Genomic DNA, 23,283 nt, shown 5'->3' with positions numbered 1-23,283 from the left:
CTGTAAGCCCACTGTCTATGAGATAAATTACAGTAGCTAAATAAACAGGTATACAGTTAAATTTAGATAATTTAGACAGGGAAGTAAAGTTCTTTTCATAACAAGCCATTTTCATTAATAGGTCGTAAGTAATGAATTGTACGAGATTATATTTTTAATAGGCTTAAAATCATGATGAATAAAGAGGGAAGAAGTGGGTGGTTGTGGACAGCTTAATCGAAAATGGGTTAGGTTTTTGGTGTGGAAAATTACAGTCGCAATAGCGCTTTCATTTTCAACTGTGCCGACGAAGTGCTTCAAAATAAGTAAAGATGTTCCTACTGCACCTGAATGCCTCATGACGCAGGGCCAAAGTGTATTGTGATTGGGCCGCTGACGGCTCAGAAAAACAGGTGACGCCATATTGTAAGTTCTCCGAATCGAGCGCCGCATTTCTGCAAAAAAAATGACAAAATAGTAAGTGTTAGCTGCTTTTGAAACGTTTATCCATTTGCTTTGATAAAATATTTTATTTTAATATAGTCAAATGTGTGTTGTTAGACCATAATAAAGTGGTTTGGCTGGCGTCATTTGCTTTTAGCTTAAAAATCCGTTAGCATAAATGTTAGTGGAGCGGCACTGTGGCGCTCCTTATGAAGCTGTTTACATGGTTCCACTTAGCTTAAATCTTTATTTTACAGGCTTACTTTGTCAGGAGTAGGACGCTGAGATGACTCACACTGGAACAATGCAAGGGGCAGACGTGGGGGATTGCTCTGCTAATCAGAGCGCTGATATCTGCCTTCGAAGTCGTTCATGCTCTAGCGAAAGAGATGGCCAAGTACGAGCTGTCAAAGCTGCTCTCCAGTCCAGGCTGGGGCCCTATGAGCCTGTCCTGACCTACCTGCAGTCTGTCCTGGTCTGGGAAAAACCCTTTCATTGTGTCCTTCTCTACATTGTGATCAACGTTGTGTTCTGGTAAGTTTTAGCTTGTGTTAGTTTGTGAGTTATGTTTCCTCAGTGTCTCTGTGTTACAGTTGCCGACATCCAGACAACACCAAGAGGCAAAACAGCGTGACTGGAAGCAGATGGTTCTTATACACAATGCAAATATTTTGCCTGTCAGTTCAAGATAAAGCAGCTGGCTGAGTGGCGGTACTATTTTTATGCACACTCTGCAGGGACTTTTCACTCAACTTTAATGCTCCTAACTGTTGCTTTTAATCTTGAAATCTGTGTAATGCTGTGGATTATCTCTACCAATTTTACCAGTGAGCCTGTAAAGGTCAAATCTACAGTTAGTGTCATGGGGATAAGAGGGGAAGTTGTTTCACTATATGAATATGTAAGTATGTTTGAGTGTTTCACTGGGCCAAATTTTGGCTTACTTAGTTGACCTGGGTATTGCTAGATGTACAGGAAGGATCATTGACCTGACACATGGAAAGAAAGCCTGACTGGTGGGCATCTTTGCAGAGTTCTGGCATTCAGCCTGAATTTGATTAGACCACCAAGCGTTTCAGAACGTTTACACTGCATCTGCTTTATCTTTGCTTCTGCACACACATAATGGTGCAGGCCATTTTCAGCCCAGAGTGATGCAGCCGTAACCCCAAAGTGACTGAAAGTTAGACATTAACAAGGGCAGCCGCTCTCACAGTAGGACAGGGTTGTCCTGATTTTCAACATACAGGTGGCGGATGACAAACTCGTGAAACCACGAGCTGCATTTTCAGTGCTGAGCACTTGTTGTGTTCTCATTTTTCAGTGACCCAACTTTCCATAAACATTTTCACATTGCTTTTGTTACTGTCACTTCTAATTACAGCATTAACCCAAATACTGACACCCCTTGTTCTGCCAGCAAATTCTTTGTTAGGTTAATCTCTAACCGGTGATTGGCAGAATCCTGCAGCATTGTTGTTCCCATTACATTTTGGAGTCTTGTGATCTGAAAATGGAGCAGCAGTTGGGATTTAGTTAGGGTTGTGTGCAAGACAGAAAGATGGAAAAAACCCTGAAACCTTATGTATAGTTAGACCACATTTTTTACAATATGAACATCTGTTAGTCTGTTGGATTAATATCATCTAAATGTTTATTGATATAATTGATATTACAGTAGTGTGTGGAGTTAAAAAAATGGTCAAATACTCTACTTACTGCCAACCTTCTTGTTTAAATTACATTTGTGTAAGACACCAGAGGGTGGGCTTTCTTTCTTATTCTTACTTTGACAATAATAAATGGAATTTGCTCAGACTGTCTTGCGGTTTAATTAATTTTGCATTAACTTTTTAATGCAACACCAAGAGGTGTTTCATTAACACCTCTTGCTCTGTGATTGTTTATGCCTATGAAAGCAAGAAATAGATGAACTGTGTTCATGTGTTTTCTGTGGTTTATCCCCTGCCAGGTTCTTCGCTCTGACCTCACTGCGCCTGATATTCCTGTCAGCATCTGGCATGGTTGTACTCGTCTGTCTAGATACCTGGAGAAATAAGATCTGGCCAGAGATTAGAGGTGCTAAATTTTGTCTCAATGTATATTTGTATATTTAAGAGAATGCATCATATTCTGCATTTTCCTTTTTTTCCGCTTCTGGAATGTCATAGATTGTGCAAAATGCAGCCAATTCAATCCCTAATGTACTGTGGCTGTAGCAAATGTACTTTTGTTCCTAGAATAAATGTGACATCAGTCAGCAGCCTTGTACTCTGGACTTTGAAAGTGATCTGTATTAGTCATGAAACGGTTCATCTTTGGCAGTGGTTTTTAAAATCCCGAAGACACTGTAGATGAAAGCCAAGCAAATGTCTAAATAATGTATACATAATGTTACACAGTGATATTTAATGTTTCTTAAAGTGATGAATGTTTTCTCCCTTTACAGTCAGAAAGCTGGATGAATCAGAAAATGAGAGGTTTGTAGCCACTGTTGTTTTTTTTAAATGTTTTTTTTATTCTCATATTGCAGCATTAGTTGAATGATAAGGAGTTGATTAAGCAGTAAGGAGTTAAATGATTGTGTCCCTGTCTAGCTGGGGTCTGGTGCATCCTGGCACCCTCAGTGTGCCTGAATTGTGTCACCATATTGCTGAGGCCTGGGTCAGTGGAGTGGTTCTGAAATCCAGTATTGTGCAGTACAAGCGTCAAAATCCTGGCACAGTGAGAGCTACACACAATAACACAATGACTTCATTCTGTATCACAACACCTATTGTATGATTTTTAAGTTATCCCTGTTTGATTTACCTATTATCCTTTTCTAATTTTTTTTCCTTCACTGGTTTATTAACTCGGTCACACTAGAGGAAAAATAGGCGGTTGACCAATGATTGCGCAGAATTTTTTCACATTGGGCGAGCAACTTGTGGTTGAGCATGCAACCTTTGAACATTCAACCATCAACCTCTGGGAGACCATTTTTTAATCACAATGCGACCTGTTGGGAGGCAACACCCAGTCACAGTCCAAGTTGGACTTATTGGAGTCGCTCAGACAGTTTGGCAGAGGCTTGAAGAAAATTGTTGTCTAATTTGTAAACACAAACAGTTGGAGTCGGTCTGTAACGATGGACACAACTTACATGTGACGATTATCTTTGCAATAGATCGTTCTAGTCAGCTGCTTGTTTTCTTGTTATATTCCTGTATAATATCAGTTACTGAGCAGCTAGTTTTGTCCAGTTAAATCACAGTTATTGCTGTTTTATCATTGTCACTTTAAAGACTGCAACTGACTGTGATTTGTCATTGTCCTGCTCGCCATCTTTAAAGTTACCATTTCGAAGAGATTCCACATGTTCATTGCACGGGGTTGGAATACTTTTGGTCGTGATACGGTCTCCTGTTTTCCCTAGTGTGACTGTAGCTGTGGATAGGTGCACCATGGGCAACACGATATGGTGTTGTTGACTATTTTCTGTTTGTGTGTGTGTGTGTTTTTTGTTTGTTTGCTTGTTTTTTGTTTGTTTTTGTTTTTCCGGCTCTTCTGTGACAGTTTTGCATCCTGACCTGTGGAGTGTTCAGCTGTTTGGCTATCATTGGACGCTACATTCCTGGATTAGTGCTCTCCTACTCTGCTTGTGAGTCCGAGCAGTTTATCCAGTTCTAATTAAAAACCCACGCCTCTTCACAGAACTATGTTGGCAAGGAAACTCTGCCTGACTAGTCTAATTAAAAGTGCATGGGTGGGGAAACCAGATCTGTGGGGGCTCAGTACCGGGGCCTGATCTGTGAGGTGATTAAAATGGGGATGAGGCAGACCAGGCAGGAGTGAAAGAGCCAGGCAGAAAGCTAAGGAGGTCAGACAGAGACCAAGCTAATCTCCTAACCTTCAACCAGTAGGCTGCAAAGCTGGGCAAGGAGGACATCTGACGTCTGAAACAATCCAAACATCAGCTTGTACTCTACATATTAAACCTCTATTCCCTGTCCCTCAGTTTTTCTTTATCACAAAAAAAAGTCAACAGGCTATCTTTCTGTAGTGAAATACTGCACTTTAATAGAAATGTCCCTCTTCTCTATCTTAACTAGTATTCTCTCTGCCCCTCCTCTAGTGTTAGCTACTCTCCTGACTCCTCTGGCAGCCTATCACAAGCTTTTCCAGCATCTTGGCATCAAGCTGGAGCCAGTCCTGCAGCGGCTGGACTTCAGCATTCGTGGATACATGATGTTAAAGCCCATTGACAATCAGTGTAAGTTGTAAACCAAATTGTATCGTGTATATTTTTACTAGAATTGGCAGCTAACTGGATTTTATGTAAATGTATTCGTTTGAGATGAAACTGTTGTTAAGACAATTTCCACTCCAGTAAATGAGACCAAAGTGCAAATATCAGAGTAGAGATAGTGATGTAAAGTGTTTTTTTTTTCTTTGTTTGTTGATTAATCTGTTAATCAGTTCTAATTTTACAAACCATTTCTAAAACTGGTTGTCCTGCACACTGTGTATTTAACTACTACAGTTAAAATAAGCTGGACTCAGTAATTATTTGTTGTCTTGGTCACTCCACTCTGCAGTCCTACGAAGACCTCTACATGGTGCATCCTCGGGTGAAGCCAGTGACAGTGAGGAGGAGTTGGCCGCTTTTTGCCCAACAGTAAGGCTGTTGCACTTCTAAAGCTCTTAATATTTTAATCAAACCGTTACTCACTATGCCTGCCTTTCTATTGTTTAAAGTCGGGGACATCATTCCTGAAATTTGTCTTCAAATATAGTTTTTGTTTTTGTTCATATTGTGATCTAGTAATTATGTCAACATACACAAAATGCTTCCTAAAGCAGAAGTAAACTTTTATATTTAAAGTGTTCATAATGAGTAATGTGAATTTGTGAAAAAAATCTTAGTCTTTACAATTCTATAAATTAAAATTTAAAGTCTGTCCAGGTTTTTTTTTTCTTTCTTTTAGTGAACATGAGTTGTTGTTAGTCAACAGTATTGGTTACAAGGTTATAAAATGAAACGAAAGATGAAACATTCACTGCACCTATTGCGTTTTCAGCACACTGTTAGCTACAGCAGCACGTCAGCACCATTTCCTGTTGTGGTTAGGAACGTCACAAAATGTACCTGTTTATTTTTGTGTTAATGTGTGTTTGTGGCAAAGCCTGCAGACGGTAAAAGGATGAGAAACAAGCAGAGAGTCAAACTAAGAATGTTTCTCTGTTTATGTCAGAGTCGGAGTTACCAGCTTGACTGCCATCTTAAAAAAATGCACCACAGCACAGCCTAAACCATTTCATTTTGTCTTTTAGTTTGATGATGCTGTTGTTGCGAAGGAGCTTGCACTGACCGACTCCGAGCATTCTGATGCTGAGGTTTCTTATACTGACAATGGAACATTTAACCTGTCACGTGGCCAGACCCCACTGACTGAAGGCTCTGAGGGTATGTATGCAAAAAAGACGGACTTCTTACCTCGATTTCCTGGTTAGTTCATGCTTCTGATCTTCTCCCTGTCTGTATTCCGGCCAGATTTTGACAGGCATAGTGATGCTGAAGAATCCTTTGCCCAGGACCTCCCAGACTTCCCCTCCATAAACCCTGATGCCACTCTGATGGATGATGATGATGACACGAGCATTGGACTGCCTAGCCTGGGTCTGTCTGGGCTAGCTAGTCACCGGGCTTCAGTGCTGGATGTGGAATCTCATCTTGACTCAGACCAAGAGGATCTAGATGCTGAACTTTCTCTTAGCAGCCTGCCACCTGCCTCTAATATCACTGGAGACTTGGCTGGAGTCATTGCCAGCAACATGATCCAGGCAGCAATAGCCGGGGCACTGCAACCACGGCCTCCTGCTGCCCAACGCAGAGAAGGTCCCCCCAGGGCCGGGGCCCACCGAAGCTATCGCAAGCAGTCCAGCTCTGAGCTAGACACGGACTTGGATGGAGAAGACTTTGAGATGCTGGATCAGTCTGAACTAAACCAGCTGGATCCCTTCAGTGAAGGTGCAGGTTCTAGACGGGGAGAGAGCCAGGGGTCTAACTTTTTGTCTAGCCTGCTTGGTAAACCACAGTAAGGTGTGTGTGTCTGTGTGTGCACAGCTTGAATGTGTGTTGATAAAGTATGAGAATGTGTGTGGGAGATGATTTTAGGTTCCAGCACCCTTGCTCCTGATTAGCATCAGTTTATCACTGTGAAGTATTTCATATTTTCTATCTTTTCAGACTCTCTTTGCTGTAGTTTGAAAATGTGATCATCCAGAAAACTTTTACTTTGTAGGCTGAGCAATAGGTAACACAATAACATAAATAAAACACATTCAAACATTAAATATACCAGCATTATTGAGCCTTTTTGCAGTCTTGTAACTTTACACACCACTCAGTTGCAAGGTACAAGTACTTGTTGACTTCAAATGAAAGCCAGAGGCCATCAGATCTTTTCTACATCGAGGTCTAGAAACACAGGGCTATTAACACAGGACCAAATGTGACATTCCTCTTGGTTGAGCTGAGCCATGTTTTAGTACTGATATTGTGCAACAGCCTTTTATATAAAAGCTTATTTAGGCATTGCAGTATTTGGATGTATCAGCCCTTCAATAAGTAGTAGCTCATGTTCATGTTGATACTCGGCTGTCTTTAACACGATCTGATGGAAGAGGATTAATTTGATGGTGCACCATCGAATTCATTTAGAGAATCATTTAGACAATTTAAACACTTGACAGCAGTTGCATATTTAGTCAGTGATTATGTTTTTCAATGAAGGTGAATGATATCTGGATAAAGTTCAACATTTTCTATTTTCCTTTTCTCTTGACTAACAGGAACGCATTCAAAGTTTATTTTGTCACAATAGTCTTATGTGGCCCAAAGTAGCTCTTTTACATTTGTGTTAATGAATTTGTTCCTCACATCAGAACATGCTTCTTTTTCGCGTGTGAGTAATTTCTGATTTTATTTTATTTTTCCATTTTCCTGCCCTTTAAAATGGCTCAATTACCTTGTGTGCATGTTAAATACCTGGAATGAGCCCTCGGGTTTGTTTGCGATTCAGTTTTTTGTTTGTTTTTGTTTTTTAAAGAAAAAATTTAAAATAGTCTCTTTATGTCTTACCACTCTTGTATTCTATCTGGTTGACCTTCAAACTGACCTTTTTTTTTTTTTTTTTTTTTTAAGAGAGAAAATTATATTCTCAAGGCTCTTTTACAATCTTAATAGGCGACCTTGTTTACATCAAGTTTGGATAGGAAGTTAACCTCATATCTTTTTTAAGTGTTATTTTATAGTGGCTTTTGCTGGTCGGCCTGATTTCCTATACATGGACAAACCATGTCTGTATAGTGTTTTAGAGTGGAAATGGCACTTGAAATTTCCATGAGCCACAAGTGAGATTTACTGAAATGCACATATGAAAAGTTAAAATGTTGGTTGTTTAATAGAGGAAAAGAACATCACTGTTTTCAATTGTGTTATTTTGAGAAGAAAATCGTAGCTGCAATTTTAGCACAGTATGGAAAAAAATCTGCTGGATTCAGAATTTAAATAGAACAATGTAAACTGATGGGAAATTGCAGAAAATAAATGTTACTAAATTAGTTGGACTTGGTTTGACCATATCAGTTAACAAGAATGTTTCTGTAGGCTGTTCTATGAGAAGTCCTCATCATGAGGGATTTGTAGGCTGTTTGTAATGTAATGTGCATAGTAGTGCATTTCCTTCTGTGTAACTGGTTTTGATATGTTTTGATGTGCAAATCATATTAAATAAAATGTTTGCAATTAACTGTCTCTCTGTTTATCAAAGGTGCTCTTAAGGCAATTCAGATGTACTTCATTTAATACCGAAAAGCTCTGGAACAACTAGAAAACCAGTCACGGCCTAATTTGACATTTGTGTTTTATTCCGTTTTAGATGGATCATCATAGCTGTGGACTTTAAAGAGCTGCAAGGGAATTTGATTTCTCTGAAGCAGTCTTTGGATAATAAAAACATTTTGTGTCACATTTGGTCACATGTCAAAGGTGTCCTGTTGGCCATTTAAAGTACAGTTGACTCATTGCCATTGTGGTCATAAGGTGATAGACATGGTCACCAACAATACACAGGTTGGCTGTGGCATTTAAACAATGCTCAGCATTAACCCTAGAACACTTTTGCTGGGTGATTTTCATCTGCGCAAATACATTTACATGATTTCTCTCTGCTGCAGCTTTTAGCACGTCGAGGAGACTGTGCCTTTACCAGGGAAGTCTCAAATGTCCCAGGAAAGGGTGGACCAAAGACCACCTTTTCAGTGTCATTATTTTTTTGTTTAGGAATTTTTTTGTTCTTGAATTCCTAATTTTTCTGTTTTCTAGCATTATTTTAGGGTCCCCCCGTGACACGTTTGTTTTCATTTTGTTAGACATGGCACAGTTGAAAATAAAAGAAGACCACACTAGTTTGTCATGTTGTGATATTTTGATATATTTTGATGACATACTTTTTGTTGATCTTATTATATAATGGGTAAATATCACCTGGCAGTAGTGATTGTGTTACTGTTTATTGCGATAGTGTTCTAGGGTTAAGCAGCCCAAACTGTGCCTAGAAAATATGCCACACATGATATCACCACCAGCACCAACATTTGTTTTAATGTTTAGATCAAATTCTGATCCTACCATCTGAATGTTACAGCACAAATTGAGACCCACCAGACCAGGCAACGTTTTTCTAACCTTTTAATTTGATGAGATACCCAGTAAGATTTTCTTCTGTAGCCCATCTTTCTTCAAAGTTCAACATTTAGAGATGCTCTTCTGTATATCTTGTTTATTGCGCCCTGGTCATTCTCCTCTGACATTGAGACATTTTCACCCAGAGAATTGCAGCAACTCTTTTCTGATCATTCTCAGTAAACCCCAAAATATGGTTGTGAGGGAAAATTCCAGTAGGTCAGCAGTGTCTAAGATTCTCAGACCAACAACCATGCCACGTTCAAAGTCATCCAAATCTCCTTTTTTCCCTCATTGTGATGCTTTGTTTGAACGTCAGCAGGTCATCTCGACCATGTCCACATGTCTTCATGTATGAGTTGGTACCATGTGATTAGCTGAATAAATATTTGCGTCCGGGAACAGGTTAGGTTTTGGACTGAATTGACTGCTTCTGAGAACAGCCAAATAAAAAGAGGTGTCACTCTACTTTTTTTCGGGATATCGCTAACGACATGGAATGAAGAAGGAGATAAAGTTCTACTAAACATAAAATAATTTAAGTAAAAGAACCATTGAGATACTTTCAACCTGTCATACTTAATAACTTTTGGGGCAGAATTAACAGAGGGGCGCTCAAACGCGAAGGCAGAAGACGGATTTTGTGCTGGTGTGTTGCATCTTTAGCATGAACGATCTTTTCCGTGACGTACGTTTTGCGCGAAACTCGGATCTGGAAAGCTAAAGTGGAGTAGTTGGAAATGAGTAAAAAAGATAACGGTAGGTAAAAAGTTTATATTCTAGGCTATAACAAGTTAGATGGCTTGTCAGTCGCTTGCACTGAGCGAACGACGATTGTTAAAAGTCACAGATAAAAGGAAACGTTTAGCCAAACGGCTACAAGCTAGCGTTAGCTGAGACGAGCTCCGTGTTTTTCTTCTTCTTCCACTTTTCCAAACGATATACTTGTTTTAAGGAGGGGAATCATATTTATATTAAAATAGATTAGGATGATGATTGTGGCCAGCGATATTACACTATTAGATATGAACATAATCATGAAAATCTACTTCTAGTATAAGTTAAGTGTAACGTTATGGTAAGTTTAGATAAACGTTAAACTTGTCCTGCTGTCATTCACAGGGGCGGGCGTCATCCTTGCCTACCTAAATGAGAAGAACCGGCCCTATAGCGCTCAGGATGTCTTCTCTAATTTACAAAAGCAACATGGTCTGGGCAAAACGGCGAGTTTAACACTTCAATGAGACAATTAGATGCCTAAAATTAACCTGTTTTTCATAGCCTACAACTAAGTGTTTTTTACACATTTCTCCCAACAGGCAGTGGTCAAAGCCATGGAGCTGCTGGCCCTGGAAGGCAAGATAAAGGAGAAAATATATGGCAAGCAAAAGATTTATTTTGCTGACCAGGTTAGTCTGTTTGTCTGGAATATTATGCACATATCATTTATAAGTAACCGGAATAACTCAATCTGTCCCACAGGCTCAGTTCAAAGATGTGAACGATGCAGACCTGAAGGCAATGGACCATCAGATCTCAGAGCTCAGTGAAGAGGTGCAATCCCTTACCCAGAGCTGCAGGCAGCTGGATGCAGGTGACATTTTCTGCTAATCACTGACACTATCTTCTCAGATTTTGCGCACTGTTAAGCCACAAGATGTGGCTGTTTGATACAGTAAACAGTTTACGATGAGGCTTGTCCCCACTTCTCTTTTCTCTACACGTGTTGTTTTTGTTCTACTGCATATGTTTGAAAGGGGATGTTCTGTAAAATTGTGTGAAATCTGTGATGACAGAACTGAAGGAGCTAAACAGCTCCCTTACAACAGAGGAAATGGTGTCAGAGATCCAGGAGCTAAAAGCAGAGTGTTCTGGGTACAGAGCCCGACTGGAGAAGATAAAGTCGGCCTCAAATCACATCACGCCAGAGGAGAAGGACAAGGTGAGAAATCCACCAGGGATCTGTCCCATGGCCTCTCTTATTTATAAATGCTGTGAAAAAGTATTTCCCCCTTACCGACTTTTTTTTTTTTTTCCATATTTGTCATATTCACACGTTTCAGTAAAATTTTAATTATGGAACTAGGCTATGTCATCGCACCCATTTGCCAATGAATCCCCATCTCGCTGTCCCTTCTCCCTGTTTGAGTACCATGGTCTACAGCCTTCAGTTGTCCTCTGTCTTCCACAGTGTCATAAAAATCTTAATGATTCATGAGTCAACTGTGCATATACTGTTATTGACCTTGGATGGGGCTGGGTTTTTTTTCCTACAGAGTAGGGTACTGCTCCCATGTGGCTGTTTAACATCTCATTTCACTGTAGATCAGCTTGTTAGTCTCGGTAATGGTGGCGGCATAGTGCTGCATTCACATCATCTAGTAAAGCCTCTCGGGGTACTTCACGTAGTCTTGGTAACGGAGGATCCAGCTTGCCATGATCTCTTGCACTCAACAATCCTTCTTCTGGCACACTTGGGGCTTGGTACCCAATCTCTGGTGGGGGTGATAATGATATCTCCCCCCCCCCAACCTGTTGTACTGGCTCCCCCTTGCCATAGCATTTTTTTTGTACCTCATCAATCTCTAACTGTGAGAGCAGTCCCTTCTTCCGAACGTTGGACCTGCAACGTGGATGTTGGGTATCGAACTTGCCACTCCTGCTCCAAAGGTGTGTAACCTTACCACTACGCTATCCAGCTGCTTATATATATTTTTTTTTTTTTTTTAATTTGCAGGTTTATAAAGAACGAGATCTGTACATTAAAGAGTGGAAAAAGAGGAAGAGACTGGTAATCTTTTTCACTTAAGTTCCTTTTTGTATTCGTAGCTCATGTTTCGTATTGCATGCCATGTATTTAAAAAAATGCCGTACAATCCCTTTCATCAGTGTGAGTGAAACTGCATATGGATATGTTATTAAAGTGTTTGGCACCTTGTTTGTGTTAGGCTTCAGACATGACAAATGCAATCCTCGAGGGTTATCCAAAGAGCAAAAAGGAGTTCCTGGTGAGTTTAAGACACTAAAAAAAAAAAAAAATCTTTTTTTAAGAATAAAATAGTTCTTGCTATTACCTGCAATATTCTGCTTCCTCACAGGAAGAAGTTGGAGTGGAGACTGATGAGGACTGTAAAGTAGTTCCTCCAAATACTTGAACAAGAAAGTTCTTTTACAGTCACCTTGCCACTAATCTAAGCAAATGGATTACACAGGAAAGCAATCTGAAGCCCAGAGAATACTTTATTTATGGCCCTTTTTTTTTGAATAGATAGTTCAACTTTAATAAATGCTTTAATTGAAAAAAAGTTTCTTACTTGAAGTTTTTTTTTTTTAAAAAACTGCTTTGTTGCTTGTGAAACTCTTAAGACTTTCACATCAATTGACAACACAGTCATGCTCTTCACCTCAAAGGCAACGCTGGTTTAAATTTTCCCTTTTAAACAGATTTAACCAATCCTGAGCTTTCCAGTGAAAATGTCAAGGCTTTATTTAAATGTTTAAAATCTGTTCTTGTTCAACTCCATCTTGCTTTTATTTTCTGAAAGCATAAATTAAAATGTATAATGTATATATCTATGTTTTTGAATTACAGTTGCACTGTTTTCTGCTTATTAAATGGTCAAGACCATAAATTCTGATGCTGAAGCGCCACAATTGTTTTAGTTTAATTCTTGTGAAGCATAAATAAAATAAGTTGCATTAGCTGCACAGTTGGGAACCACTGCCTAGCTTTATGATTTTTCCTGTTATTGTTATACACAGATGCTCCATTTCCACATAATTTGGATGACAAAAAAACCCCTCAGTAGCCACTTTATTAGGCAAACCTATGAAATTAAATACAATCAAATACATAGTGTTCTCTCAGAGGTACAGATTTAAAACCTATTTTAAATATTCAACCTCCTTGGATTGTTAATTAAAAACGTCAACATTCAACACCACAACTACATTAATGCATAGATGACACCCATCTGCTGGTGTACATTTAAAGAAAGAAAAAAATGTTATAAAGCAGAATTTAAGGCTCAGATTTCAGACTGGATTTTACAGGGGGGGGGTAACTAAAAGTGGCCACTGAGTGTACATGGCTTGTATAACAGAATTATTAATACACTTGAAACAACTTAAGCCAGTTACAAAAACAAAAACATTTCCATGAATACAGCTAACACAGGAAAGGATGTTTATAGAAACAACAAAAAAACCTTCATTAAAATGAGCTGTCACCTACTTGAAATTCACTCAATTCAGCACACAGCAGCTGTAAATCTCAACACACAGCATGAACTTGGCTGCTGCAGTTCAAAGGGACAGTTTTTGGTGAGAAAAAAAAAAAGCAGGTTCTGGCTGATACACAACATGGCATGAACTGCATCTTAGCCACTGAGAACCACTGATAACAAAAGTAAACAATATTCATTCTGCTGGATTTGGACCAACTGAAGCTGAAATTTTAAGCTTTTTGATTAAAGGAAAATCTGAAAGTTGCAGAAAGATCACCACACATTGCTTCATAGTGTGATGTAGCTCAATTATGAGAGAGAATACTCATTACATTTCCTGCCATTGAAGCCAAATTGAATTGAAATACGACAACTATAAAATTTTAAATGGCACACTGTAAAGACATTTAAATTTATACATACAATAATTTGACATTTCAGCACTTTATCAGCTTGTCACAGCTCCATTTATGTACATCTCAAAATGTGTCGGATTACAAGCCAAATCTCAGTGATAAATTGTTGAGACCTCATAGCATTTTCCTGATAACACGCTTAGCAATGATTGTTACTCTGCAGTAGTTTCCATTATCTGCTACAGCTGAGGAGTGGCTCAGTGTTCGTCCACTGAAACTGAAACAGCTCCTTTGGTTCAGCATTAAGCTACAAAGTCATGCTTGATGTGACAGAGGGGAACGTGTTGGCTCATGAGTTCCCTTCCCCTCTTTTCTCTCTGTTGATTATTTTAAAATGCACCATAAACTTTACCATCAGTTCACTCAATCTGTAAGAAGAGTTCTCGCTATTAAGATCTAATCTCCCCTCATGTTTTTTATCTCAGTGTGGGCAACTATGGCTACTGCAGATGGTGATTACCATTAGTTCAACACAATATTTTGCCTGCCTGACACATTGAAAACTGCACTTTCAGTGACTTCTGTACTGCTGGGTTCCCAAATCAAATAACAATCAGAAGATCCTGAAATACACTCAGTTAAACATGTATGTACATTTCAAAGCTTAAAGTGATTTGCATTAAACTTATATCTGCTCATTCCAATGCCACCTTTCACCTCTGCCACGTGTGATGAGGTAATCAAATTGCAGCCAGGGAGTCACTGATGAGTCAAAGTGAGTAAATACTGTGGCATAGCTTGAGGCTGATCAACATTTTTTTTACTCTTAGAGGCCAGAGTAAGCTCAAATAGTCCATTTTTGGGAGTTAACTAGAGGCCAGGTGCAGTCAGTAAAGCTGACCGTTGAGCTGCCGCAGCACTCCAACAACAAACTCCCGCAGTGTCTAGGAAAGAACATAAGCAGAAAACAAACTATAAATACCTCAACATACACAAAATAATAAAGTTCTCATGGGTTTTTTAAACATACTCCTTACCTGTGGCTTGCAGTGTTCCTCAATCCAACTGAAAACACAGGCCGAAAGTTCTTGGAAGCTGCTCACTGAAACAGAGTTGCTGAAAGATTGAAACAGGGAGTCCATGATGCTCTGAAAGATGTTGAACTTGACCTGGTCCGACACCTGATCCTCTCCCTGCTGTGGGTTGTTCTGGTGAGCCTTCACTATGTGCTCATAGTTCCTATTAAAACATTTAAATAAAAATAAAAAAAAGGGGGGGGGGGGGTAATATAATTTCATAAACAACGAATTTGAGTCATTCTTTTGAGAACATGGATAAAAGCACACATCAATGCATTCCCTACTCCATAGTTTTCTTTCTTTGCCCCCAGACCAGCATTCTTTTTACAATCTGTCTTTCCATCGGTCTGGATGGAGAAAAGATGCGACTTGCACACAGTGCAGGTATGTTGAGAGGATTTAGGGAAGTCTCAGATTGCCAAAAAAAAGAAGACCTGTGAAGTACACAATGTGGAAAAAGCAGTTTGGTTTATGAATTTTAAACCACTCACGTTTTCATAATCTTAAGCGCCATCACTTCTTTTCTTAGGACAGAAACTTCCTCCTCTTGCTTCTTCTTTTCTTTGTGAAGGAAATGGATGTAGTCAATTGCTAAAAAAAAAAACCAAAAAAACAACACAACAACAACCAAGAAATCGTCAGTTGGGGATTTTTGCCTTATACACAAGTTTTAGGTACACTGTTGAAAGTTAACCTTTATACTTAGGGTGTTGGTACTGTTACTTCCCCTTTTGTTGGGTAAAGGAGCCCCTGCAAGACAGGAAGTATCTGTTCTTCCTTGAACTTAGTCTATCGTCTCTTTTTATTGTTAAATGTGGCCAAGTGAGATGTAACTAAATGAAAGCTAGCACCATACAAAACAAGTTCAGTACTATTGTTTTCCATAGCTCATAAGCATAAACTAGGATAGAAAATTGCTCTTTTCTTATCAAGATGTCAGATGTATTAATTAATATATAGATTATCTCAAACTAAATCTGAAGTCAAGGTTACTCAGCAGAGGCAGTCCAAGTTTGTTCAAATGTTAACAAAGGTTATGTTTGACCACATCTTACTTTTTTGCAGAATAGTAGCCTTGCTGATCTTCTGTGCTCCCACCGCAAATTCAGACTGCTGCTGGCAGGTTGGAACGATTGACTGGAGGTCATCATATCCTTTCTAATGTTAAAAGAGAGCAACTAGTAACTACTGAAAAAAGTTAAAGCAAATCTCCAACTTTCAAGATGTGTGTCCTTACTTTAATAGCATCTCTACGCTTCTGCTCAGCTTGTGTGTGTGCTTGTCTCCGACGATCTTTATACGAGTCCTTATATGTTTCATGCCTGTAGTCGCTGTCTTCATCATCTATGTGGGAATAGATTAATACTCATTAATGAAAAAATAAAAATCTGAACCATGACATTAGCAGTGTTTTTGTTAGCCAACTTACAAAATGCTGAGGTAGCTATTTTTAAAAAGTTGATCAAATCAATTCATAACTGTACAAGATTATTAACCCTGGAGTCATTCCTGTGTTGGCACTCATTTCACACATATAGGCAACCTCATTGTTTTTCATCAGTATGAATTACTGTGATGCACTTAATTTACAAAGTAAATTATTATTTAACATCTCATAAAACCCTCAAAGAATTTAAGAAAATATTGTAAAATACGAAACACATGTTTCCATAATTAAACATGGAATGATATAGGAAATATTTTCTACCTCACACAGCAATCCCTGTGTTTGGGAAGTAAGAAAATTGTATGTATAAAGCAGTCACAAAACATTGTACAGCAAAATAGAGTAAAATAAATATGAAAATTAACTGCTGGAATAGCAATACAATTTTTTTTTTTAGATCTTTATTTATATTTATTCAAACTGTGTTTTTGTTTTTTAAGACATATTTCAGGGCCATGTTTACTGTTTTGTTAATGTAACATATACATTTTCTAACTTCTGGAATAAATAAAAATAAAAGCTTTAGAGCTAAGCTTAATATATATTTTTTATTAATCACAAGCAAGAGAGATTTTTCCTTTTGTACAAATCATGGAGAAATATAAGCAAAGCTGTCTCTATGGCTACGTTCACACTGCAGGCGAAAGCGCATCAAATCCGATTTTTTTGACCCTATGCGACCCATATCCGATCATGGTGTGACAGTGTGAACGGCACAAATCCGATATTTTCAAATCCGATCTGGGTCACTTTCATATGTGGTACTGAATCCGATACATATCCGATGTTTCAGAAAGCGACTGCTGTGTGAACGGTCAAGTCGCATTAAATCCGTCTTTTACGTCACTGACACAAGACAGACGCCAATTATCAGCGCCAGAGAAGCGCCCGAGAAGACATCGCGAACACTTCCTGGCCATCCGGTGAGACTGCTGGGAAGACAACGTTGGAGAAACGTGAACATTTTATTTGTACTGCATAACCTGCAGATTCTGACAGAAATCTGCAGCTATCCTTTGAAGCACCGCTCCTCTAAATCAGCAATAAGGATCATTATTAGGTTATTTACATTATTATGTAAATAACCTAATAACTTAAAGCAAAAATTGGGAAACATGAAGTCCGAAGTCTTTATATTAAGGGCCATCAGTCAAACAATATAGTTTGCTCTGGGTCTAAACAGAGCGCGCGTTCTTCTTTTGCGCATGCGGGCCGCTTTGAGCGTTCACACTAGAGAGCGTTTGCTGTCGCATTTTATTTGTAGTGTGAACGAGCAGACAAAAAAAATCGGATTTGATCAAAAAATCGGAATTGAGCATTAAGACCTGCAGTGTGAACGTAGCCTAAGTCTCATTGTATTTCGCTTTTACACTAAATAAACAAAAATGAAACTTTTTTTTAAATAAATATCTGACTGGCTCAGGCTACAACAACTAAACAAGTAAACAATTAACCTACACTACAATTACATTACTAGTATCAAACTATCACATAAATATACAACATTCAAACCCAGTACCTGTATTTGGCACTGAAGAGGCACTTGTTGAGCCGATACTGTTGGCCCGGGACACTACAGTACCCTTTCTGATTGCTTCAGAGATATAACCTAGACAACAAGACAGCAGTGATCAAACATAACTCACAACAAAATCAAAACATATTTTGATGTACATCTATAATCAGTATCATGTGAGAGATCAGATTACACTGGTGATGAAGTACAACACAAGAACTGACTGAATACTCACTGTTGTCAAAGCCACCATCGCTGAAAGCACCATCGGATGTCTGCCGAGCCATCACGAGAGAGCAGAAGACAGAAAAAGGCAAAAAAAAATAAGAGGCTGTGCAGCTAATGACAAGGGAAAACGCTGTGCTGCCCTACATTTGTTTGACAAAAGAGCAATAGCCAGCCAGTTAAGCCCCCACTGAGCATTGCCCTGATTTGTCCAATTCAGGAAAACAGGTGGGTAAAAAGCTGTAGAAAATAAGAGCCTTCATCACAGAACTATTGTTTGATGTAGGGCACAGCTGTCTAATTTGTGGTTTCCAAAGTCTCAAAAGCTCAGGAGGGGGGAAAATGAATATACGTTAAGTTTAAACAATAGATCCTACTACATGTTTACTTACGTACTGTAAAATTGCTATACCCAATTTATTTTAGAGACATATTTTTTTAAAATGGGGGCCCTGAACACATGTTAATTATTTTTAATTATTTATTTTATTTCCACAGACTCCATATTAAGGAGTCGGTGGAACGAAGACAATTTCAATTTCTGTGGTCTGGTAATTAATTATATACAGTATATAGTAGCCTATCAGACAAGGTAATGTGAGCTTCACAAACACTGATGCTGCACTGTAGATTTGCAAGAAACAAGCAGCTACTCAGACCTTTTTTCTTTTATTTAACTTTGCGTGTGTAGGTGAAGACATGTTGTATACACCATAGGGGGAACAATGGCTGATTTGTTTACATAAGTAGGCAATTGGTTAGCTAACCAATACAGCTTTCTAAGGTTATCAAAACCTCGGATGCTAACGTTAGTTAGCCACGGAGCTAACAAACCGTGTACTCCCTGCACTTTACTAAAGCTTCAACTTTAAGACAGCACAGCTTTTGCCATTTGCCAGTGCTGCCATACGCCTAACACATGAGTCATTTGAAACCAAAAAACAGGTTTCTGATAGCAGTTACTCACTTTCCACTGGTCCTCTGGAGATGTTGTCGGGTCCGTCATTTTGGAATGCGACGAATTTCTTCTTCTGTGCACCATGGTAGTGAATTGTAACTGTTCTTGAAAACGCCACCCCATGGTTTGAAAGTAATACTGCAGTGACTGACCGCATAAAATGTAGGTTTTATGTCACAGAAAGACTGTATTGAAAAGAAAAACCAAACAAACAGAAGGAGTATATAGTAAGAGAGGAAAACTAAAATAATATTTTTTATCAGTTCTTTGTCTCTTAAACACTTAAATAAATCTGCTTTCTTTCAACTGCTCTCTAATCTTGTTCATCATGGCCAGTGAAAATCTTAGCATCTTCAACTCTGCCACCTCCAGGTCTGCTTATCTCTTTTTTTAGCGATAACATTTCCTATCTCATTTTTGCAGCTATCTTCCTGTCACAAATCACCCCTGAAACTTGCGTCAGTCCTCTTCTTCAGGTATCTTGTGTACTTACTAAGTATTTAAACTCACTTTACTTCAATACCTGTGCTCCACCGTTACACCTGTAAGTAAATGATTAGCTTTATCCTTTTGATGATTTTTCCCCAGCATTTCCCAGATGTCTAAACACCTCTCCAATCTTCTCTTTTGATCTTTTCTTTTCACTCAGCTGATAACACGGTTGCCTTCCCGTGAGTCTCAGAAAGCTTTGAAAATGAATATCCTGTTGCATCAGAGCTAATAATTTTCACTTTCTCGAAGAAATGCATCTGTGATAAACTTAGTAATTTAAGACGTTTTTGTGATTTCTATTGAGGAAAAGAATGAGCCAACGAAAGGCTCAGTAATTTAAGTAATTCCCACTGGATAGATCTTACTAGATGCAGTAGTCATCTTCACCCACAGAGGGGTGTTGTTTGACAATTCTTGTCATGCTGAAACCACCGTTACCTGTCTGGATTAAACCACCACATGAAGGGAAAATACCAAAACAAATGTAACCCTTGACTCATGTCAAGCTGACATCAGTAAAATGACTAAATCTAGTACAAAAAGGTGGTTTCTTTGTGAAATGTTGCAAAGTTTCCTTTAATTGTGTAGTTGATTTACATCTAAATCGACATCTGTTAATCTTACATCAAATCTGGACAGAGTCTGCTCTCCTTCATTCCTGTAGTATCTTTTCTTTATCATCACCCACCTACTGCATGGTTACGTGTTTATCTTCCACCATGTCCTCCGCCCCAGGTTCTATAGCTGTCGTGCACAGGAAGTTACTCTTCTGCTTTTGTGCTTCTGTGGTTTCTGACTGTGTCACACTCCTCGCCCGCCTTCCTCTCACGCGCAGGCTTCGGTACTAAACTATTTAAGGGAGTTCTCGGTCAACTAATGTAGACAACAGTGCACGAGGCATAGGTGGACTTTTCTTTCTAACAGGCCTTAACAGGACTTATCACCTCATTTTCAAAAGGAACTTGAAGACAACTTAAGGAGAAGGGGGCCATGAGGATAAACTTTCTTTTTTCATTGCCCACCCTGTCCTCGGGTGTGAGGCGGATTTTGTAAAGCTGAGAATTAATGTAGACTGCCCTAGAGGCCCTAGACTTGGTTTGATTAGGCCTTTTTGCTATTGTAATTCAAAGTGACCATCTTTTGTCACTTTGCTTGTGGATACGGTGATTTCCTGGAGGAAACAGTTTGCGTAAATCAGTCCCCCTGGATTACTTGTGGAGATTAGTGATGGGGAATGCGGCTGGTGGGGGATTGGAGCATGAACCGGCCGAAGGTCGAGAGGCCAGAAACTCAGTCAGTGCAGCTTCAGCAATGAATGACTCTGCACCAACCTTGCAAAAAAAGCAGCCTCCTCAACCCAAACTTCCCATGCCACCAGAGAAGGAGCTGGAGGAGCGCTTCAACACGGTTCTGGTGAGTGAGAGCATGACACGCCATACACCCTTACTGGATATGAAATCAGGCAGATTTTGCACAAAGTTTTGGTTTGTATATGTAAGGGCGATTGCGCAAGTAAGTAAGTGATTAAGAGGATCACAAAAAACACGTATCAAATCAGCTTTCATTTTACATTGTTACATTGTTAAAGTAATAACCCAAGTTTGAAAGTGACTGGTCTTTCACTCTTTGGAAATTTACTTTGCTCTAATATAGACTCCAATATGTACTTTACTTCATTTCTTATACTCTCTAGGTATATCTATAATATATATAAAGCTATTTGTCAAGTGAGAAGAAAGAGCTGAACGTTAGAAAGACCGTTAGACCCTCAGTCAGAGTCTAATGGTCTGTCATTTTGTGCAAATTTGCACAAATACCATCAGTTACTTAAAATTTTACTTTAGTGATAAAAACAATGACAATCCTGTCAACAAGTTGCCAAATTCTTCATGGTTTGATTAGAAAAATTCAAGCCAGAAACTGCTTGATAAATGCATGCACAACAGCAGGCTGAAATGGGAAGTTGAGCAATGCATTTACATGACGGAGGCCACAGGACCGGAAAGGAACTGTTTCACCATTCTTTCAACAGTCTCACAACAAGTTAGTAAAGATAAAACTTCAAGTATTACGATCTTTTAGATTATATGTTGCGCAAAATATCAAACCATGATGCTTAGACTATCTTAATCCTGGCTTATTCTTTACCTTTTTTTTAAATGAAAAAATAGAGTTAGCTATAAGATTTTTGATTTGTTTTTTTCTTCAGTAATGCTAAGAAAAAAAATACAGATCTACAAAAGTGAAACAAAGACACTATATTGTAAACAGTCATGTTAATCTGACATATCTTAGCCAGTAACATATATGAGTTAAGAGTTTTACTTTTTCAAGGCTCAAGTTCTCCAGATTTTTACATCTAAATAGTTCAGTTTGTCCTACAATGTTCTCATTTTTAATTTTCTATAATGTCTGGCATTGTGGTGTATGTGCTAGATGATTTACAACATTAAGTGTCTAGATATACATTTTAATCACACTCATTAAAACCACTAGTCTGGAAGTGGGCACATCTACTTAAAGCCACTGAAGATTCTTTGACCTGTCAACCCCTGAGGTTGTCCTGCCGCTGAACATCTGGATGTTGGTATCAAATCCTTTGAGACCCATGAGTTGTAGGGTGTGGCTTCCATGAGCTTATACCACAGAGGAAAGCACCTGCCTGCTATTATCAATAATATTATGCCACAAAGTTTAGGATGGTACTTTAACATAGGCTTTCCCAGCAAAACATTAAATTACAAACGCAGGATCAGTGTTATTCAGTGCAGTTGTAAATGGGTTTTAACCTTTCAAGCAAATATTTAGCATACATACAAATTTAGTGTATATAAAAATAATGATTTTGTGTTTTTATAGAAGGTGGGGAGCAATTAGAGAGTTATTTTTTATATAGTAAAAAACAAACACTTTACACAGCAAATATAAATCCATGCAACTATTCCAACTAAAACTATTCGTCTTTTCTCAAAAATGACATTGATTGGAACAGCATACCACGATTATTCTAAAAACAAGTCAAAATTCACACCATGTCTGCTTCATGTGACAAACCTTGAATGGAAACATCATTATAATTTCATGCAAGATAATACCGTTTAGAGCCAGGGTTAACAGTTCATCAATATCTACACAAAATGTGCTCTCCGGAAAATGACAACACCCTCTCGAGTGTCTTCCTTCTTCAGTAAAATACTTGTCACTTGTCAAACCTCAGACTAGAGATTATATGGTTGACCTCACCAGCAAGGAAACGAGAAGCGAACCTTCTTCTTTCTTTTTTTTTTTGCATTACTGAAAAATGTGAGTATTTTTTATTTTTGAGCAACTAAATCAGAAGCTATAAACTTCATAATGCGAGGCACTCACATTACCATTTTTTTAAGCACCACAAAACCACAGCAAGACCTCTCCCTTACATCAGCCAAGGAAGGAGCCTCATCTCCTCGAGCACCAATGCATCAGATCATTTCCGTTTTCACTCCTCCCTTTTCAAAGAAAAAAAAAAGTGCACAGAAGATGTCAAACCACTGCTCGAATGTACACAAAACTAGATTCAAAAGCCACACCCAACATCAACTGAAATTATTGAAACTTGCTGTAAATGATCACATTGATTCAAGCTTTTGATCAGCTACATGAAAAATAGTACCAGTGCAGAACCAGCTGCAATAATGTGAGAGACGACTGTGAAAAAATATCTTTAAGCGAGACATAAATAATTACAGGGAATTAGTGATCAAAGCAAGTAAGTTCATTTTGTGAGTGAAGCCTTTTTCCTTGATGCAGGGGCATAATTCTTAATTATGTTATTATGTTATGACCCCCCC

General features: G+C 38.6%; 5 protein-coding genes across 6 annotated transcripts in view; 3 read left to right on the top strand and 2 right to left on the bottom strand.

Moving 5' to 3' along the window:
• tubg1 (tubulin, gamma 1) overlaps positions 1 to 375 on the bottom strand; it is an 8,574-nt gene extending 8,199 nt beyond the window's left edge. Inside the window, exon 1 of the mRNA XM_005726053.2 lies at positions 327 to 375. The gene's annotated coding sequence lies outside the window, so the exon portion shown is untranslated. The remainder of the gene's footprint in view (positions 1 to 326) is intronic.
• Positions 342 to 8,219, top strand: retreg3 (reticulophagy regulator family member 3). 2 transcript variants are annotated; one of them, XM_005726055.1, is made up of 10 exons: positions 342 to 405; positions 681 to 957; positions 2,396 to 2,502; positions 2,873 to 2,903; positions 3,021 to 3,147; positions 3,982 to 4,066; positions 4,541 to 4,678; positions 5,004 to 5,083; positions 5,740 to 5,872; positions 5,960 to 8,219. In XM_005726055.1, the coding sequence occupies exons 2-10, from the start codon at positions 710 to 712 to the stop codon at positions 6,505 to 6,507; spliced, it is 1,497 nt and encodes a 498-aa protein (XP_005726112.1). In that variant the 5' UTR covers positions 342 to 405; positions 681 to 709; the 3' UTR covers positions 6,508 to 8,219. The 2 variants fall into 2 exon arrangements, with proteins under 2 accessions (XP_005726112.1, XP_005726111.1); XM_005726054.2 differs by having other exon boundaries at positions 375 to 456.
• A 1,338-nt stretch (positions 8,220 to 9,557) lies between these two features.
• Positions 9,558 to 12,463, top strand: psmc3ip (PSMC3 interacting protein). The gene is made up of 8 exons (XM_005726051.1): positions 9,558 to 9,913; positions 10,277 to 10,377; positions 10,474 to 10,563; positions 10,637 to 10,748; positions 10,951 to 11,096; positions 11,892 to 11,945; positions 12,103 to 12,162; positions 12,253 to 12,463. The coding sequence occupies exons 1-8, from the start codon at positions 9,895 to 9,897 to the stop codon at positions 12,307 to 12,309; spliced, it is 639 nt and encodes a 212-aa protein (XP_005726108.1). The 5' UTR covers positions 9,558 to 9,894; the 3' UTR covers positions 12,310 to 12,463.
• Positions 12,464 to 12,484: 21 nt separating this feature from the next.
• Positions 12,485 to 19,079, bottom strand: mlx (MAX dimerization protein MLX). The gene is made up of 8 exons (XM_005726050.1): positions 18,971 to 19,079; positions 18,014 to 18,053; positions 17,782 to 17,871; positions 16,053 to 16,159; positions 15,871 to 15,973; positions 15,307 to 15,406; positions 14,774 to 14,975; positions 12,485 to 14,680 (listed from the first exon to the last, which is right to left on the bottom strand). Exons 1-8 carry the CDS (start codon positions 19,043 to 19,045, stop codon positions 14,624 to 14,626), a joined length of 774 nt encoding a protein of 257 aa, XP_005726107.1. The 5' UTR covers positions 19,046 to 19,079; the 3' UTR covers positions 12,485 to 14,623.
• Positions 19,080 to 20,243: 1,164 nt separating this feature from the next.
• The window catches only part of fmnl1a (formin-like 1a), a 13,038-nt gene continuing 9,998 nt past the window's right edge, over positions 20,244 to 23,283 (top strand). Inside the window, exon 1 of the mRNA XM_013909037.1 lies at positions 20,244 to 20,866. Within this exon, the coding sequence (XP_013764491.1) occupies positions 20,681 to 20,866 (186 nt within the window). The 5' untranslated portion in view covers positions 20,244 to 20,680. The remainder of the gene's footprint in view (positions 20,867 to 23,283) is intronic.

This window comes from Pundamilia nyererei, unplaced genomic scaffold, assembly GCF_000239375.1.
Source record: "Pundamilia nyererei isolate P.nyererei 1_Seehausen unplaced genomic scaffold, PunNye1.0 scaffold00018, whole genome shotgun sequence".
NCBI classification, from domain to species: Eukaryota; Metazoa; Chordata; class Actinopteri; order Cichliformes; family Cichlidae; genus Pundamilia; species Pundamilia nyererei.
Note: the sequence above shows the minus strand (reverse complement) of the source record. Positions and strands in the feature narration are given on the sequence as shown.

Bases quoted from the DNA above. Each gene is read 5' to 3' on its own strand.
- retreg3 (XM_005726055.1), top strand. From the start codon at position 710: ATGACTCACACTGGAACAATGCAAGGGGCAGACGTGGGGGATTGCTCT. The intron at 2,503-2,872 runs GTGCTAAATTTT...CTCCCTTTACAG, and splicing joins GATCTGGCCAGAGATTAGAG to TCAGAAAGCTGGATGAATCA. The intron at 4,679-5,003 runs GTAAGTTGTAAA...TCCACTCTGCAG, and splicing joins AAAGCCCATTGACAATCAGT to TCCTACGAAGACCTCTACAT.
- mlx (XM_005726050.1), bottom strand. From the start codon at position 19,045: ATGGTGCACAGAAGAAGAAATTCGTCGCATTCCAAAATGACGGACCCG. The intron at 14,976-15,306 runs GTGAGTGGTTTA...ATGTTTTAATAG, and splicing joins GCGCTTAAGATTATGAAAAC to GAACTATGAGCACATAGTGA. The intron at 14,681-14,773 runs GTAAGGAGTATG...GTTCTTTCCTAG, and splicing joins AGGAACACTGCAAGCCACAG to ACACTGCGGGAGTTTGTTGT.
- psmc3ip (XM_005726051.1), top strand. The intron at 10,564-10,636 runs GTTAGTCTGTTT...TCTGTCCCACAG, and splicing joins AGATTTATTTTGCTGACCAG to GCTCAGTTCAAAGATGTGAA. The intron at 10,749-10,950 runs GTGACATTTTCT...CTGTGATGACAG, and splicing joins CTGCAGGCAGCTGGATGCAG to AACTGAAGGAGCTAAACAGC.